This window comes from Aulonocara sp. 'chitande type north' Nkhata Bay, linkage group LG1 (genome assembly GCF_057382095.1).
Source record: "Aulonocara sp. 'chitande type north' Nkhata Bay isolate Kocher_YH1m ecotype deep benthic linkage group LG1, A_spYH_male_GT1.1, whole genome shotgun sequence".
NCBI lineage: Eukaryota > Metazoa > Chordata > Actinopteri > Cichliformes > Cichlidae > Aulonocara > Aulonocara sp. 'chitande type north' Nkhata Bay.
The window spans coordinates 24,631,075-24,645,141 of record NC_141344.1 but is presented as its reverse complement, the minus strand read 5'-3'; the positions used below and the strand labels follow the sequence as shown (position 1 = coordinate 24,645,141).

The 14,067-nt window shown below is 38.7% G+C and overlaps 1 protein-coding gene across 2 annotated transcripts in view; it reads right to left on the bottom strand.

Moving 5' to 3' along the window:
- Positions 1–7,843: 7,843 nt before the first annotated feature.
- Positions 7,844–14,067, bottom strand: part of gpc6a (glypican 6a) — a 180,285-nt gene continuing 174,061 nt past the window's right edge. For both annotated transcript variants that reach the window (XM_086289758.1, XM_086289766.1), the window contains one exon: positions 7,844–13,408. In XM_086289758.1, coding sequence (XP_086145884.1) covers positions 13,191–13,408 — 218 coding nt within the window. In that variant the 3' untranslated portion in view covers positions 7,844–13,190. The remainder of the gene's footprint in view (positions 13,409–14,067) is intronic.

Here is a 14,067-nt window from a genome sequence, read left to right as displayed (position 1 = left end):
TATAGCAAACCTTTTTTAAAAAAGCCTACATTGTTTGTTTATGTTTGATTAATGACCTTATGACTAGTTAATTTCCTGCTGTTTAATCAATCCTTGTAGCTCGCATTGTAATCGATATTTGGAATCTGTGGAGAAGAATAAATTCTTGGACTTCTGTTTGACACAGTAATAAAGTTATTATTTATTGTTTATAATGGACAGTCTAATGAATTAAAATGTGGTTACAACCGTTTCTGCACATTTGCGTCTCTGTGAACATCAGTAAGTGTAGACACGTGCTGCAAATGTATATTTAGAGCAGATAAATCCAGGCTGTTTCGGGAAGCCAGGCTGTTTTAGTCTTTGATATTAAACAGAAAAAAAGGAGAAGTGTACTGTACCTGTTGGCTCTAGAGCCATATGCCTCTGACACGGTAGTATGCAGAACCTCACTTCTCGTCTTTCGTTCTTTTTTTTTTCCCCGAGTACAGATCAGTGTGGTGACAAGCCTAACATCCACTGCACTGGCTCACTAGATTCCTCTCTATCTCAAGTCAAGTGGTGGGTCAAAAAGGATAAAACCGTTTTCTTTCTCTTCTCTGATGCATGCTAATGCACAGTCTGTCAGTACTGAGGTGGTAAGGCCCTCAGGGAGGGTTTTCACTGAACTTCTTGCACGGAATTTCTTGTCTGTAGAAAGATCAGGGAGGGTAATCTCTGTCTCTGCTATCCAGGATTGTTCTGCTGTGTAATTCAGTCTTTATCCTAAATCCAGGGAGAGAAAGACAGTGGAGAGAGAGACAAAGACAGAGGGGGAAAGATTTATTTGAAAATGTCTAATGCAAAGGGTTTAGGGCATTGAGAGGAAGACACTTTTTAGGATGATACTAGATGGAAATACATTTCCACAAAAACTCATTATACAGGAAAAACTTGTCCAATAAAGTAGCGGATAGCCAAGATTTTTAATCACTGAACTGCAGCTGTCAATTGAGCATTTCAGAGACAATGTTTATGTTATGGGAATGACCTTGGTGAGTCAGTCTATCACAATATGGAAGCTCCAGTGTTGGTTTGAAATGAAGCATAAACACACAGTGAGTGGGTGCAACACTCTGCATCTGTTCCTATTGGTTTAATGAGTACAACCTACGTGCCAGTGAGCCACAACATTAAAACTACCAACAGAAATGATTGATAATCTTCGTACAAATCAATCTTCTGAGAAATAGCTAGATAACTTCAGCTTTAACTCAGGATTTTCAGGGTTACAAATGTGTTTCACTACCTCTCTCCATGGTAACGTGTTTTGCTGAGATAAGAGTTCAGCACATACTAAACCAACACCTACTGACTAATCAATTCACCATTCGTTAAAGATCCTATGGACCCTGGTGCACAGAAAGTAGGAGGCCCTGCAGTTTATTTGAGATAGTTTGCAGGTTTTTATCTGTCTTTGATCATCAATAAGAAACTTGGAGCAACTTTAGTTTTTGCTTTTCTCTTGCTGGTTGAAGCAATTTTGAGCCTTTTAAAAAGAAAAAAAAAATCTATATCTTAATCTAATAATATGATTCTGAAATAGCACCGCAAGTCTTGCACTTGTTGCCCTTTTATAAAACGACCCCATTGTCGATGAGAGTCCCTAAACATGGGGCTGGTGCGTGGTAGAAAAACGTATCCCAACATAGAGCAAAAAAATGTGAGCAGGAATGGCTCGAAGACCACAACAAAGAGCCCAAAGCATCGACACAACCTCCAAAGGTTCAGGGTTATGGGGCACACTGGAATGAGTCCAGTCCCTGGAGGCCTTCACTCTGCAACCCAAAGGACCTGATGCATGCCCCAAAATCCTGTCTACCGTGCCCTGCGTGCTCAAAGACAGTTTTGTTACAAGAGACCTGCACAATATTAAACAAGTGGTTTTAATGGCGTGGCTAATGGGTATATATAAAAATATATTAATATATATGCATACAAAAACTTATTTATGTCTTATTATACAGTACTAGGTTAAACCCATTTAATTGCCCACTCCCATGTGGGAGTGAAAATTGAAAACCAAGGTTTAATTTCATAGGTCTCTATTTTCAAGGGACTTTTTCACTGTCTCTAAAGCCCTCACACAATTACTTGTCATGTAAAAAGCAATTACAATCCGTGCCTGGATGAAATGTGTCATCAGAGAATCCATTAACAATGTCCTCAGACCTTAATATTTACAGTCACCACCCTACTTTCAGAGGCAACACTGAGTTTTATGAGTTGTGAAGGACAGTTAAAAGGCACATAGTCGTTGTTAGATCTGTTGTTTTAGGCAGTCTGTTTGAGGCAATTAGGATTTCAGAAAGGTATTAATTGCAAAGTTATTATATTACATAAAATTATACAAGTGTTCCTGTTGCGTTCCTTTATTTGACATCAACAAAAGCCACTTTCTTTGTACATTGTATTTATTTAATTAAACCAGTGTGAGGATTGTGTAGGTGAACTACAAAAAGTATGTATGCAGAAAACAGTAGATTATCTCCTCTAAGGAGATGAAAAGCGGTATAAATAAAGCTCAAAATTAAAGCCTATTATACCTTAGGAGCTCACTAGTATGTAGTACTCACTATTTTTCTTTCTTTTTACATTTCCGGTGTAGAAATGTTAAATCAGTCCGCTGTAATGCTTGTGTTTCTGTCTAAAACTAGAACCCGCTAACAAGGGTGGCCCATTCTTTCAAAAACTGAAGCAACTACACTTAACACCTGTTCTCACATCACAGTTAGATCATATCGTCTCACAGCACGAAGACCACAGGTAGATTTTAATAGCAGTAATGATGGCTTGGTTGTTCCACTATAGTGAACTGGAATAGATTACTGGTGCAGCAGCTCCTCAAAATGGAATACAGCTATCAAACAAGGCCCTAATGACCAGTTACCATCTTATCTTAAAAACATCATAGTAGCATACTATCCCAATATCAAACCCTACTTTCAGAGGACAGGCTTACTTGTTGTTTCCAGAGCCTTCAGCAATAAGGCTGACTTTCGGTGGAAGAAGAACACCTGTTTTCCTCCCATGATGCATTAAGCATCTTTTCTATACTCTCCTCTCTTTCACGTCACATTGGCTGTCATTAAATTTGCAAAGTGTTTGCTCAAAGGGGAGTTGCTATTTATTGTAAGACCTTGAGTTAGTCGGTGTTAATGTAGAAAGGTTAGGTCCACAATTTGACTAAGGAGTGTCAATTGTGACATGAATTACAATAATTCTGTGTGATATGCAACCATATAATACTGGATTCACATTTAAGTTTATTACAAGATCAAATATTTATCTAAATTTTCACCTAGAAAAAAAAAATGTTAACACAAATTGGGAAAACTGGAAAATTGGCTTCAGACCCTGTGCTTCTTATACATGAAGTATGCAGCTGGGCACTTTTTCTATGTGTTGGTTGCTAACGTTGAGGTTTGGAAGCACAGCCCGTTTTAAAAAATGGTCATCCATGTAGCCACTGTGACATAAGTCACTCGTTAGCGCTGTCCCTTTGTGAAGACTAACTCAGAATTGTAGCTGTTTTTCCCACCTTGCTGTTTGGGAATCAGATGTAATGAAGATGGTAGTGACCTCCAGTTATTCTTTTTATTTTGGCACTAATTTGTTTCTTGTGACTTGTATTTAGTTTTACTTCCTTTTGTCATGACCTTGGTTTGCTTATGTTTGCCTGCTGTTTCCTATCTCCCTGATTGTCTTGTGTCTATTTATGTCCTAATTCTCTCTTTCTCATTTCATGCTTTGAATGATTTTTTTTTAATTGATGAGCTTTGTAGGTTTTGCACCTTGTGAACTTTGACTGCCTACCTTAAAAATGTCAGCTTTATGTTTACCTAATTTGGCTGTGAGTCCTGTTTTTTGCTGAACCTTCAGACATGAAGCATAGAGCAAGTGACTTCATTTATTTCAGCGCCATTTCAACATCATACTGTATTTCGTTTGCACCACAATGAAACAGAATTAATTCTTTTACAGTCACAAGGGTTTTTTTTCTAAGAACAATTCAAAATTATCAAGTGGATCATGCAGGAAAAACTCAGCTCTGCCTTTGAAATCCATGTATTTTGTATTTCATCTGGAGTTTGGCCCTTTCACACTGCTTTATCCATAATTGAAGCACATAAATAATTATACAGACAGAAAGCGTGATTGTAATGAATAATTCTGGTTCAGATGTGAAGCTGTTTCATGTTGTCCCCATTGATACTGTCATGTGAAAATGAATAAATGGATGTTTGGGGGAGCTACTCCGATGTGTTGAATGCAGCAAGGCAGCAGGGTTTTTTAGTTTCTGCCTTTTTTCTCTGTCAGAAACTCTCTGTCAGTTCTGCTGCCTCCACTAACAAAATGTGACACTGACGCAGGTTTGACAACTGATAGATTACAAGTAGCAGTTAGTACATTGATCTCACCTGTGGTTGACGGCGCTTGACGCTACCTGTTTCTTGCCTGTTTCTCCTTTTCTTTCACTTAATCTTTCACCCTCAGAAACAGGAGTGCAGTAAAATTTACACCGTATGGCTCATTATTGGAACAAAGCAAACTTTTGTGTTTTTTATGGACCAAAAACTACATTACTGTTACCAAGCAGCAAAGGGGACATATTTGCACAGCTGCAAATGATATATGACCATCTAACATTTGTACATGTGTATTGTCATCTCATTATGCCTTTCTCCTCCTCCTCCATCACAGCTCCCTCATTTCCACCTCATCCACTTCCTCCTCACCTCAAGCCTCATCTCCAGAAGTGGTCAGAACTCTAATACACAAAAATGTGCATAAACATCATATTTATTCCTGATATTGACGGAATTACTTATTATCAGCAGATTAGACAGGCAACTCTTCCTGTCCCCTTACAGTTGACAGCAAACAGCTAAACAACAACAGCTGGTTATAAGCTAACATAATGGCAGCTAATGTTAGGCTTGAGTGTCCTACAAACCATACTTGCCCTCTGATAAACAGTTTGATTAGATTCCCAAATTTCCTGAGAGGTTGTTGACTAAGTGTCTGAGTCCAACAATGTTAGATAAACTTCAGAGACGGTTTCATTAATGTTAGCTAACAGTGGCTAACAACAGCGGCTAACAACAGCAGCTAACAACAGCAGCTAACAACAGCAGCTAACAACAGCGGCTAACGACAGCTAACACCATTACAAAAAAGTTCAGAATATCACCAACAACTGCTATCAGGATGAAGTGAGCTTCACTGACTCATCGACTCTTTACACAAAGTTTTATAGCATCCTCCAGAATAAATAGACATGACACACATTGACAGCTGAGGTACACAGCAGACTGACAGCCTACGCTGACTACAGATGAACAGCAGCCAGAGCTTTTACTGCATTGGCCACCATAGCTAGGAGTATGCACTTAAACTGGAAGGGGTAAGAAAACAAAATTCAATTGACTGCAACTGATCAATCTACTGAGATCTAGCAGGAATATATAAAACACTGAGTGATGATGCTGGTAGAATGAGCATTTGCTTAAATCTCTACCAAATGTGTTTCTGCTATCAATACTTTTTAATATTTGTACTTTTTTCTCCAGTTTTGAATGTTCAACTCACAGTGCCAGAGTAAGTCTCAAAACATATCACAAGTAATTTGTTTTTGTCACATTCCTAGTGTTCAAAGCAATTTGCAAAAGAATGTCACCCCGTCTTAAACAGGTGAGAATAAAGTACATGAGCCAAATGGGTGAGAAAAGTGAGTTAGTGTTAATATGGTACAAATGAAGTGAAAGAAAAGGCAGACCAGACTGTTTTTAAATTGAGCTTGATTTGAATTCATTAGTTTTCATGCAGTAATAATTTTGAAAGGGAATTCATTTTATAAGCATGGGTCTGTAATTTAGCCAGGAACTATAATTGCTCCACCTCTGAACATACTTTCCCCAAAGCATTTACATCCAAAACAAGATCTCCATACTTTAGTGGAAATAAGTTTCTTGTGTTGCAGTCCTGCTTTTAATAACCTGATATGTAAATGTTTTCATACAAATCCTAACACAATCTGCCCTCTGAAAGGTAACCCTAACACGATTATAGCCACGTTAGTTCAACAACAGAAGAAACTGTCGTGCTTGGTTTGAAGGTTTTCCAGTCGGTAGAGATTTAACTGTAACATGCTGTTTTTTGTCATATGTCAGGATAATTATTTCAAATGTTAGCACTGCATTATCATACTGTGTTTAAGACCCCGAGACAAGCTCGAGTTAGTGTGTGTAGATGTTAATTGCTTGGTAATAATGAAATGCCAGTCATGCAAAGCATTCTCATTAGGTTCCCTTTTGGGCTGCTTTACATGACCAGGAGAAGCATGCAACTCTAGAGAAGACAATTTGACATGCCACAGTGAGGAAATTACAGTGCAGATAAAATGCATCACAGCTGATTTCTATTCAGCTGATGCAAGTTTTTTTTTTTAAAGGGATTTTTCCAGTTCAAGCACTGTCATGTTTGAAAGGCAAATAATCTTAATAACGGGTGCTTTTCAAACTTTAACAAGTCAAAATGTCAGCTGTGAAAACTGCCCATAGTTTTAATGAGTTCATTCTTCCTTTGTGTTCTACTGCAGGTTTATCTTATTAACCGTTGAAGATGCTCATTAGATTTTCTAAATAATGCTCAATGCTTAGTATTGAAGCAGTTCTGTATTAGACATAGATACTAGTTGACAAGCAAATGCATAGCTATTGTAACACAGTTTAACTGACACTAGGTAATCTATTTTTCACTCATATTTTCCAATTAACAGTGCTGCCTATACCATTCAAGAGTAACTGACAATAGGTAATCCTATTGTAAAAAAAAGTCTTGTGCATATACAATATATACAGTATATGGACAAAAGTATTGGGGCACATCTCCTAATCTTTGATTTTTTTATTTTTAGTCCCATTGGCAGTGATGTACAAAATCATGCGTCAAGCCCTTTACAAACATGTTAATTTAAAAACACTGCTCATTTGAGCGTGATAGGATACCACCATCGCAACAAGTTCCTCCCCTTCTTGGTATTCCTACTGCAGGTGGTATTATTATAAAATGGAAGCGTTTAACCTCCCGTGTTCATTAACATCAGCACAAAAGCCGTGCACCAGGAGCTACGTTGCATGAGCAGCTCCTGTATCTGTAATAAGTAACTGGCTCAGTACTTATAGTGTATTCATAGCCATATGTCCATGTCCATATAGTGTATTTGTTACAGTTGTCTGGTCAGAAGCCATGAAACTATCACTTCCACCAAAGATATCTGGAAGGTAATCTTCCGTAATTCAAAGGTATTTGCATGAATAAAATGTTTTTGCATTTTTTAAATGGTAATTTATGCTCTGAGAATTGCACCTGTTAATACAGTAGTAATATAAATGTGGAAGCTCTCTATAAATCAGCCTGGGGAAACAAAAAGTAGGGGGAGGTCCTTGTTATATGCAAAGCTGGCTGATTTTCTAGGGAAAAAAAAAAAACATATATTAGCTTAAACACGTCTGAAGCCAATTTAGAAATGCTAAAACTCTGAAGGCAGCATAGAAATAAATGATCTGATTTTTCTTCCTAGTCTCACAAACATTGGAGGCATGGATCCACAGTAAAGCAATAAAAAGAAATACACAGCAGCATGGGAGAAAAACCCCAGAAAACTTTTTTTTTAAATAAATGTTTATTTTTTACCATTGTATTATCTTCTGTATACAAGAATGTGTAACAAAAGCCAAATAAGCAATCCATTTTAGTCTTTTAAAAAATGGTAAGGCATGTCTGCTTGTATAACCATCAACTTCGACCCCCCCCCCCCAAAAAAAAAAAAAAAACTTTGAACAACGTGCACCAACAGTTCCAAAACGCTTGATGTGCTCCTTATTTATCAGATTTTGCAAATCACAACAGTACCACACTCACAGCATATGTTTTAGCAAAAGTGCAGCAAATGATTAACATCAAAATGAAGATTCTTGCATAAAACACTCTTTAAAAACCTCACATCACCTTTTCCCCCCCTTTTTTTTTAAATGCCAAAATGAATGAATGAGAGAAAAACAAAAACAAAACAAGTTTAGCACTGAATCGTGTCAAACTGTGAATGCGTGACCGTGGTAACGTATCACGCCAGGAAAGAGAGGAGTACACAAGGCAGTGGAGAATGGCAGACATTCCTCTTGTAATGAGAGAAGACTGTTGTTTAGACAGACACAAGCTCTTTGGAAAAAACTGCACCAAACTTCCAAAACATTCTTTTCTTAATTCACTTTCTTGACTTTGTCTGAAGAACACTGCTAAAGCCCAGCCTCATCTTAGTCATCCAAAAACTCTTGTTGCTGCAGTCACAGATCTTGTAGAGGCTCTAATGGGTGCATTCGACCTTTGTATGGCTGCAGATGCTTTGAGTTTTTACACTTTGGAGAAATAAAACTGAGCTGTTAAGCCCCACTGAGGAGCAGCAGTGCCAAAGCTTAAACAATGCCGTATCTGAAGCCACACGGCTAACTTCCTGCCTTATTATCAAGCACACACCGCACTGATTGTTCCGCCTCACTACCGACCCTGACTCAGAAATATCTGCCTCCACAATGTTTTGGCTGCGTTTGACTCCAAGTAAAACCCACTAACTTGCACTTATAATTGAGTTTTATTCCTGTTGCACAGCATATTCATTTAATTTGCCAATTATGAAATCACCAAAACACAAAGCGCGTTTAAAAAAAAAAAAAAAAAGACAAGGAAAAAACATTTTTGCCATTACGGTCGAAACGTTCTAGATATTCTTGCTTAAGTGTAAACGTCCAGAGCTAAAATTAATTATCAGTCCACACTTCAACAGCCTCCATGTAACAAACCATGACTTTTACATGAAACCTCCTTCACTTCAATTATCGCGTCCTCAGGGCGGTACTCCTGGGTGAGTAAAGATGAGGAAAACCAGCACTGCACAGGACTGACAGCTAGTTACTTCAACGGCATTTAATTCAACATTCACCATGTTATAAATAGTTACAGCGTGACGTCCTCTCAACTCCCCGTCTGACCCACTGAAACAGCAGCAGCTGATGCTTCTGCTGGTCGTCTGTCTGTGACCACAGGATACGTGAGCAATTTTAAAAAGCTGTTAGTGCAACACAGTGACTCGTATAACTTCTGTATAAAAACGATTTAAACACAGTCGAGTCATCTAACTGTGTTTATGTTTAAAGTTTCCAATGCACCCCTCGTCCCGTCTCATGCAGGCTTTGACCTTGACAGGCTCCAAAGACTTGCTCAGTCATCCGTTTTAGTGTGCACTAAAAATTTCCATGTACCTTTTCAAACCCGGGGCTTTAAAATGTGCATCGCATCCTCTCTCCGGCACCAATGAGTTGCTCAGTTATTACGGCAGTGAAGCGAATGTAGACGGGTCTCCTGCATGCACAGTTTTGGTGGGTATTGGGGAAGTCTTCTCAGTCTCCCAGGGCTGCTTCCAGGCATTGTTGGTGACTAATTAACACAGGTAGAAATCACCCCAGTGTTGACTCACTGCTCCCTTTTTAATGGGTGCTTTGCAGTTTACTCATTAGAGCATTAACTATGATCTCAGACCCTCACTGGACCATAACTGCCAGCTGCAAAATGATTATTTTGACATGCATGTTGGCATTTAGACATTTTTGAGTGCACAGCATAGAAGGAAAACACAAACGGATTTTATACATACACACACACTTATATATATATATATGTGTGTGTGTGTAGATAGATAGAGTGAGTGAGTGAGTTCAGGCACACTGTTTCTTTATCGATTTGTCTTAGCAAAGAATGTAGGCGGTAGTTCCATTTTGTATCCAGATGTACAGCACATTTTAAAGAAATTTCTAAAAAAAACAAAAAACAAAACCCAAACAAACCAAAAAAAAACAAGCACACAAAACATCTTTTTGTTTTCTATCCCCCTGCTGTCATGTGAATATTAGAAACTAAGCATTAGGGTAAACAGCAGATAGTGCTAAATGTTTAGTCACACATCAGGCTGCATAATGGGATGACATATAGTAATTAAAATAAAAGCGGTACCGTGAAAAGATGGAAAACGCCATTAGATATTGAGGAAAATGTGTATACGCTTCTTTTATAGAGTAATAGAAAGAAGATTAAAGTCTCTTCATATGTCACACGCTTGTTTTGCATCATGATTTATCCTCCAAATCTGTTTACGATTTACTTGTCAGCTTTTGTTTTGCTCTATGCGCTAACGTTTCACCTCAGTCAGGGTGAACCCTTGTGATTTTCAACCAGTTTTGATGACAGGTGAATGGAACTGCTCTGCCTTCGTGTTTCTGTGCACAATTAGTTATTGGGTGGCCTTTTGTTAATCGCTTCAGTGTTGTCTTTAGTCATGCTTTGGTTAAACACAGTTGTTGTGCTACACATATAAGGTTTGCTGCTCAGTGATTTAATTGCTATGCTGTTGGGGTTTTTGTGTTTTTTTTAAGTAGGAGGCTGCTGTTCAGTCACCTTATCCTAAAACCATTTCGATAAGAAGTGAGGTGAAAGAGGTCAACTGTGGGAGCTTCCTGTGGTGCTCAGTTTCTCTTTCGTGAGTCATATGAGCACACCGAGGGTAGATTTCCCTTATGGTGTTTTCTGTGAAGAGATCCATGACGCTTGCACAAACTTTGTGCTTTTCTATCCCCTCTTCACGCTTTTCTATCGCTCTTCACGAGTTTTCCTCATCTCGAGGAAAACTCGTGCCCCGAATTTTCTTTATTAAGCTTTTGTACATGAAACACAAGATCTCTTTAGCTGCTCATAGCTCCTATTGATTTGTCTATTTGTGTATTTACTGGAAGGTCTCTGTTGAAGTAATGGGCTTGTGTATTGTGAAAACATTTCAGGTACTTATGAGCTGATGAGATTCAATCCTCCAGGCACACTCGTGATGGCTTCAACAATATTCACGCTACATATTGCAAGATATTGTATCCGAAAGCTACATTTCTCTGCGACTAGATGTTAAAGCCATTAGTTGCAGATGAATTGTCAAAAAAAAAAGTCCCATCTTTTTTTCTAAACCCTTTCCCTTGATCTTAATAGAAAATGTCATAAGGTAAAATGTGGAGGAGAATTAATGAGAACTTAGAACTTAGTGCTAATTGAATCTCACTTGGCAGATTGGTGTTATCAAGTTGTTGCTGAGTACTTTAAAACTATCGTTTCTCTAGTATAACAAAAAAGAAAAAGTCCTTCTTGAATACTTACGTAAAGCTTGAGCCTATCTGAGCTGACACAGGGCAAAAGGTGAGGTCATCTGGCATGATGTGATAGACAAAGTGTCAGTTCAATGAAAAAGCGTGCTTTTTAAAAAACTTTTTTTTACCAATGTTGGAACTGAATTTTTTTTTAAAGACTGCAGGCTAACAGTTATTAAACTGAAACAACAGAGTGCTCACATTAATAACGGCTGCGTGCGCTCAAACCCCGAGGAACTGAGAGACAGCATTAACTCATTTCCTTTCATAAAGTATGGTGCAGTGCATCTCATGCTAAAGGAGACAGAACAGGAAGTGCATTACTTTAGCATTCGGCGAATGTGACCAGTTCTTATTATGGCCGCCACTTATAGCCTTTCACTCAGCTATGAACCCTTCTGGTATACAGTTCGACATCAACCACTGTGTTGTGTTTGTGAAGTGCTTTGCTCCCTGAGCCTCTTGAGTCTGCTAAAGGTCAAAGCCTGCAGGACACAGAATGAAAGTTACGAATAGTTACCTTAGTTGTACGAGTACATTTGGAGCCCTCTGGCCTCGGAACTCTTTTTTAAAAGTTGCTGACTTTGTACGCGTCCTCTAAGAGAACACGACCAATTACACCGCATGTAGCCTGTAGGGGGCATAGGTCTGCTCTCATTAACCAAAGAACATGCAAATTTCAGTATGATGCATTGCAAGACATGAGGGGTAACCAGCAGAGGATATCAGAGGTTACGACGGGTAACTTTACATGTATGCAAATAAACAAGTAACATAAAGCAAAATTCATCAGTGTGGCAGCCAAGAAAATTAAGGAAATTAAAATTTCATAAGGATATATCTATTATTACTCTCCTCCAAGTCCTCTGAGAATAACAGAACCAGCGTGAGTGCATGTTAACTACCCAGACAGACGAAAGTAAATTAGATACCTGAACGCTGTTAACAGGCAATTAGTGCTGCTGCAGAACCATTCTTAGTTTTTATTTAACAGATGATCAAATAATTTGTAGAAACAATGACACAGTTGTTAAAAAAAAAGTATCCATTGCCAGTAAGATTACATTACAGTACCTTCCACTGTAACACATACTGTAACTGCTTATAAGTACAATACAATCAATTAAATGATCTGAAAATATAGATCGTTTTCTCTGTGGGGTGGATGTTTTCTGTAGCTGTAGAAACTTATGAAGCCAACAAAAATAATCTGTGCAAAGTAGTTCTCTTAGTGCAGTACGATAGCACTTTCTAAAGAGATAATCAAATGTGCAACAATAATGTGGCTCTAAGACCTGCTGCTTCCTGAAGCCACGTCGATATGACCAAACGGGAAACCAGGCGAACTGCTAGCACTGTACAACCTGCACAATCACTCCAAAAAACTGTGTAGCCTGCATAAAAACGGAAAAAAAAAGAATGTTTTGTCAGTTAACATCATATCCACGCATGCACACAGTAAAACTTTCTCCTTTTGATTTTGTTTTTCCTTTTGGGGGAGAAGACTAATAGGATAAAATAGGTGTCGTCTCGTTTTCTCCATTCATCATACAAAGGAAAAGAAAAATAGATTCCCTTTTATCTGGAACAAAAAATCACTGACAGAACCATCTTTAGAGGGTTTCATTTCTAAAAGATGTTTTGGGCTTTTTTTACCCTCCAAAACTCACTTTAGAATAATGAGAAAACACATTTTCTTTATTTTGATGTGAAAGCTGGTTCACTGATGGCACCAAGCATTCTTTGGGGGACAAGCGGGATGCAGCACTGCACTCACTTTCACTCCTACCACACCATACAGTAAGCCATTCTCAACAGGTTTCCAGGAGGCTCTACATGTCCAGTGAGGGAACAGCAGTACAACTTGCTGTTAAACATACTGTTACGTAACAGTAAAAAAAAGTCAGTGGTAATGCGGGCCACACTGTATTATCTCCACTGAGTCTGCATCGCCCAAAGCGGGAGTGTGAGGGCAACCGTCAGCAGCAGTACGGAGGGTCCGCAGGAAACTGACTTGCCCGCGGCTGCTGCGCGCTCATCGCTTCTGTCAGCTCCGATCACGGGAGCCTCTGTTCCAACAAAAATAAACTCTGTTGTGCAGCCGTCGGAGCAACCGCTGCCGCTGCCGGAGCTGCTGCCCTCGTCACCTGCAGCAACACAAATTAAAAATTAGATGAAAATAACATTATCAGAAGCAGCTACCGAGTGCGGTTCATTGCAGAGGGGAAGAGAAAGCGCACAATCGAGCCCCGGTCACACGAGAATGTGGCAGAAAAAGAAGAAACAAAAAGCTCACCCACATACATCCTACTGATATATTCAACAGTGGGTGTTATAATTTGGTTAGTCGCTTCGGTTGTTTGAAATGTTTTGTTCAGTTCAAATATTCACAATTACTGACTATCTACTATGCTATTATTATTATTTTTCTTGGCAAAGCTGTAGCATCATTGTTTAAATAACCCTCAGTATTTAGATTAGTGAGCGACTGAAGGTTGCGACGCTTTCAGCTTTGGCACAGATTCCTGCAGTCTTCAGCTCAACAGCAGGTTTTAAACAGCTGCTTCAACTATTCAATTCAGTTTTGTATGAACGGAAAACTGTTTAATTGGTTAACTGCTCAACAGCAAACTTTAGGCACTGGAGTCGTTACAGTGAACATAAAGATACAAAGTATCCTCTAAACTCTTGCTGATGAACAAGCTTTACCCTACAGTGCCTGAACCATGAAACAAATGCCAGAAAAATCTAAAGTTTTTAAAAATAAATAGCAATTTGCATACTAGTTTTAATTCGAATCAGTTGT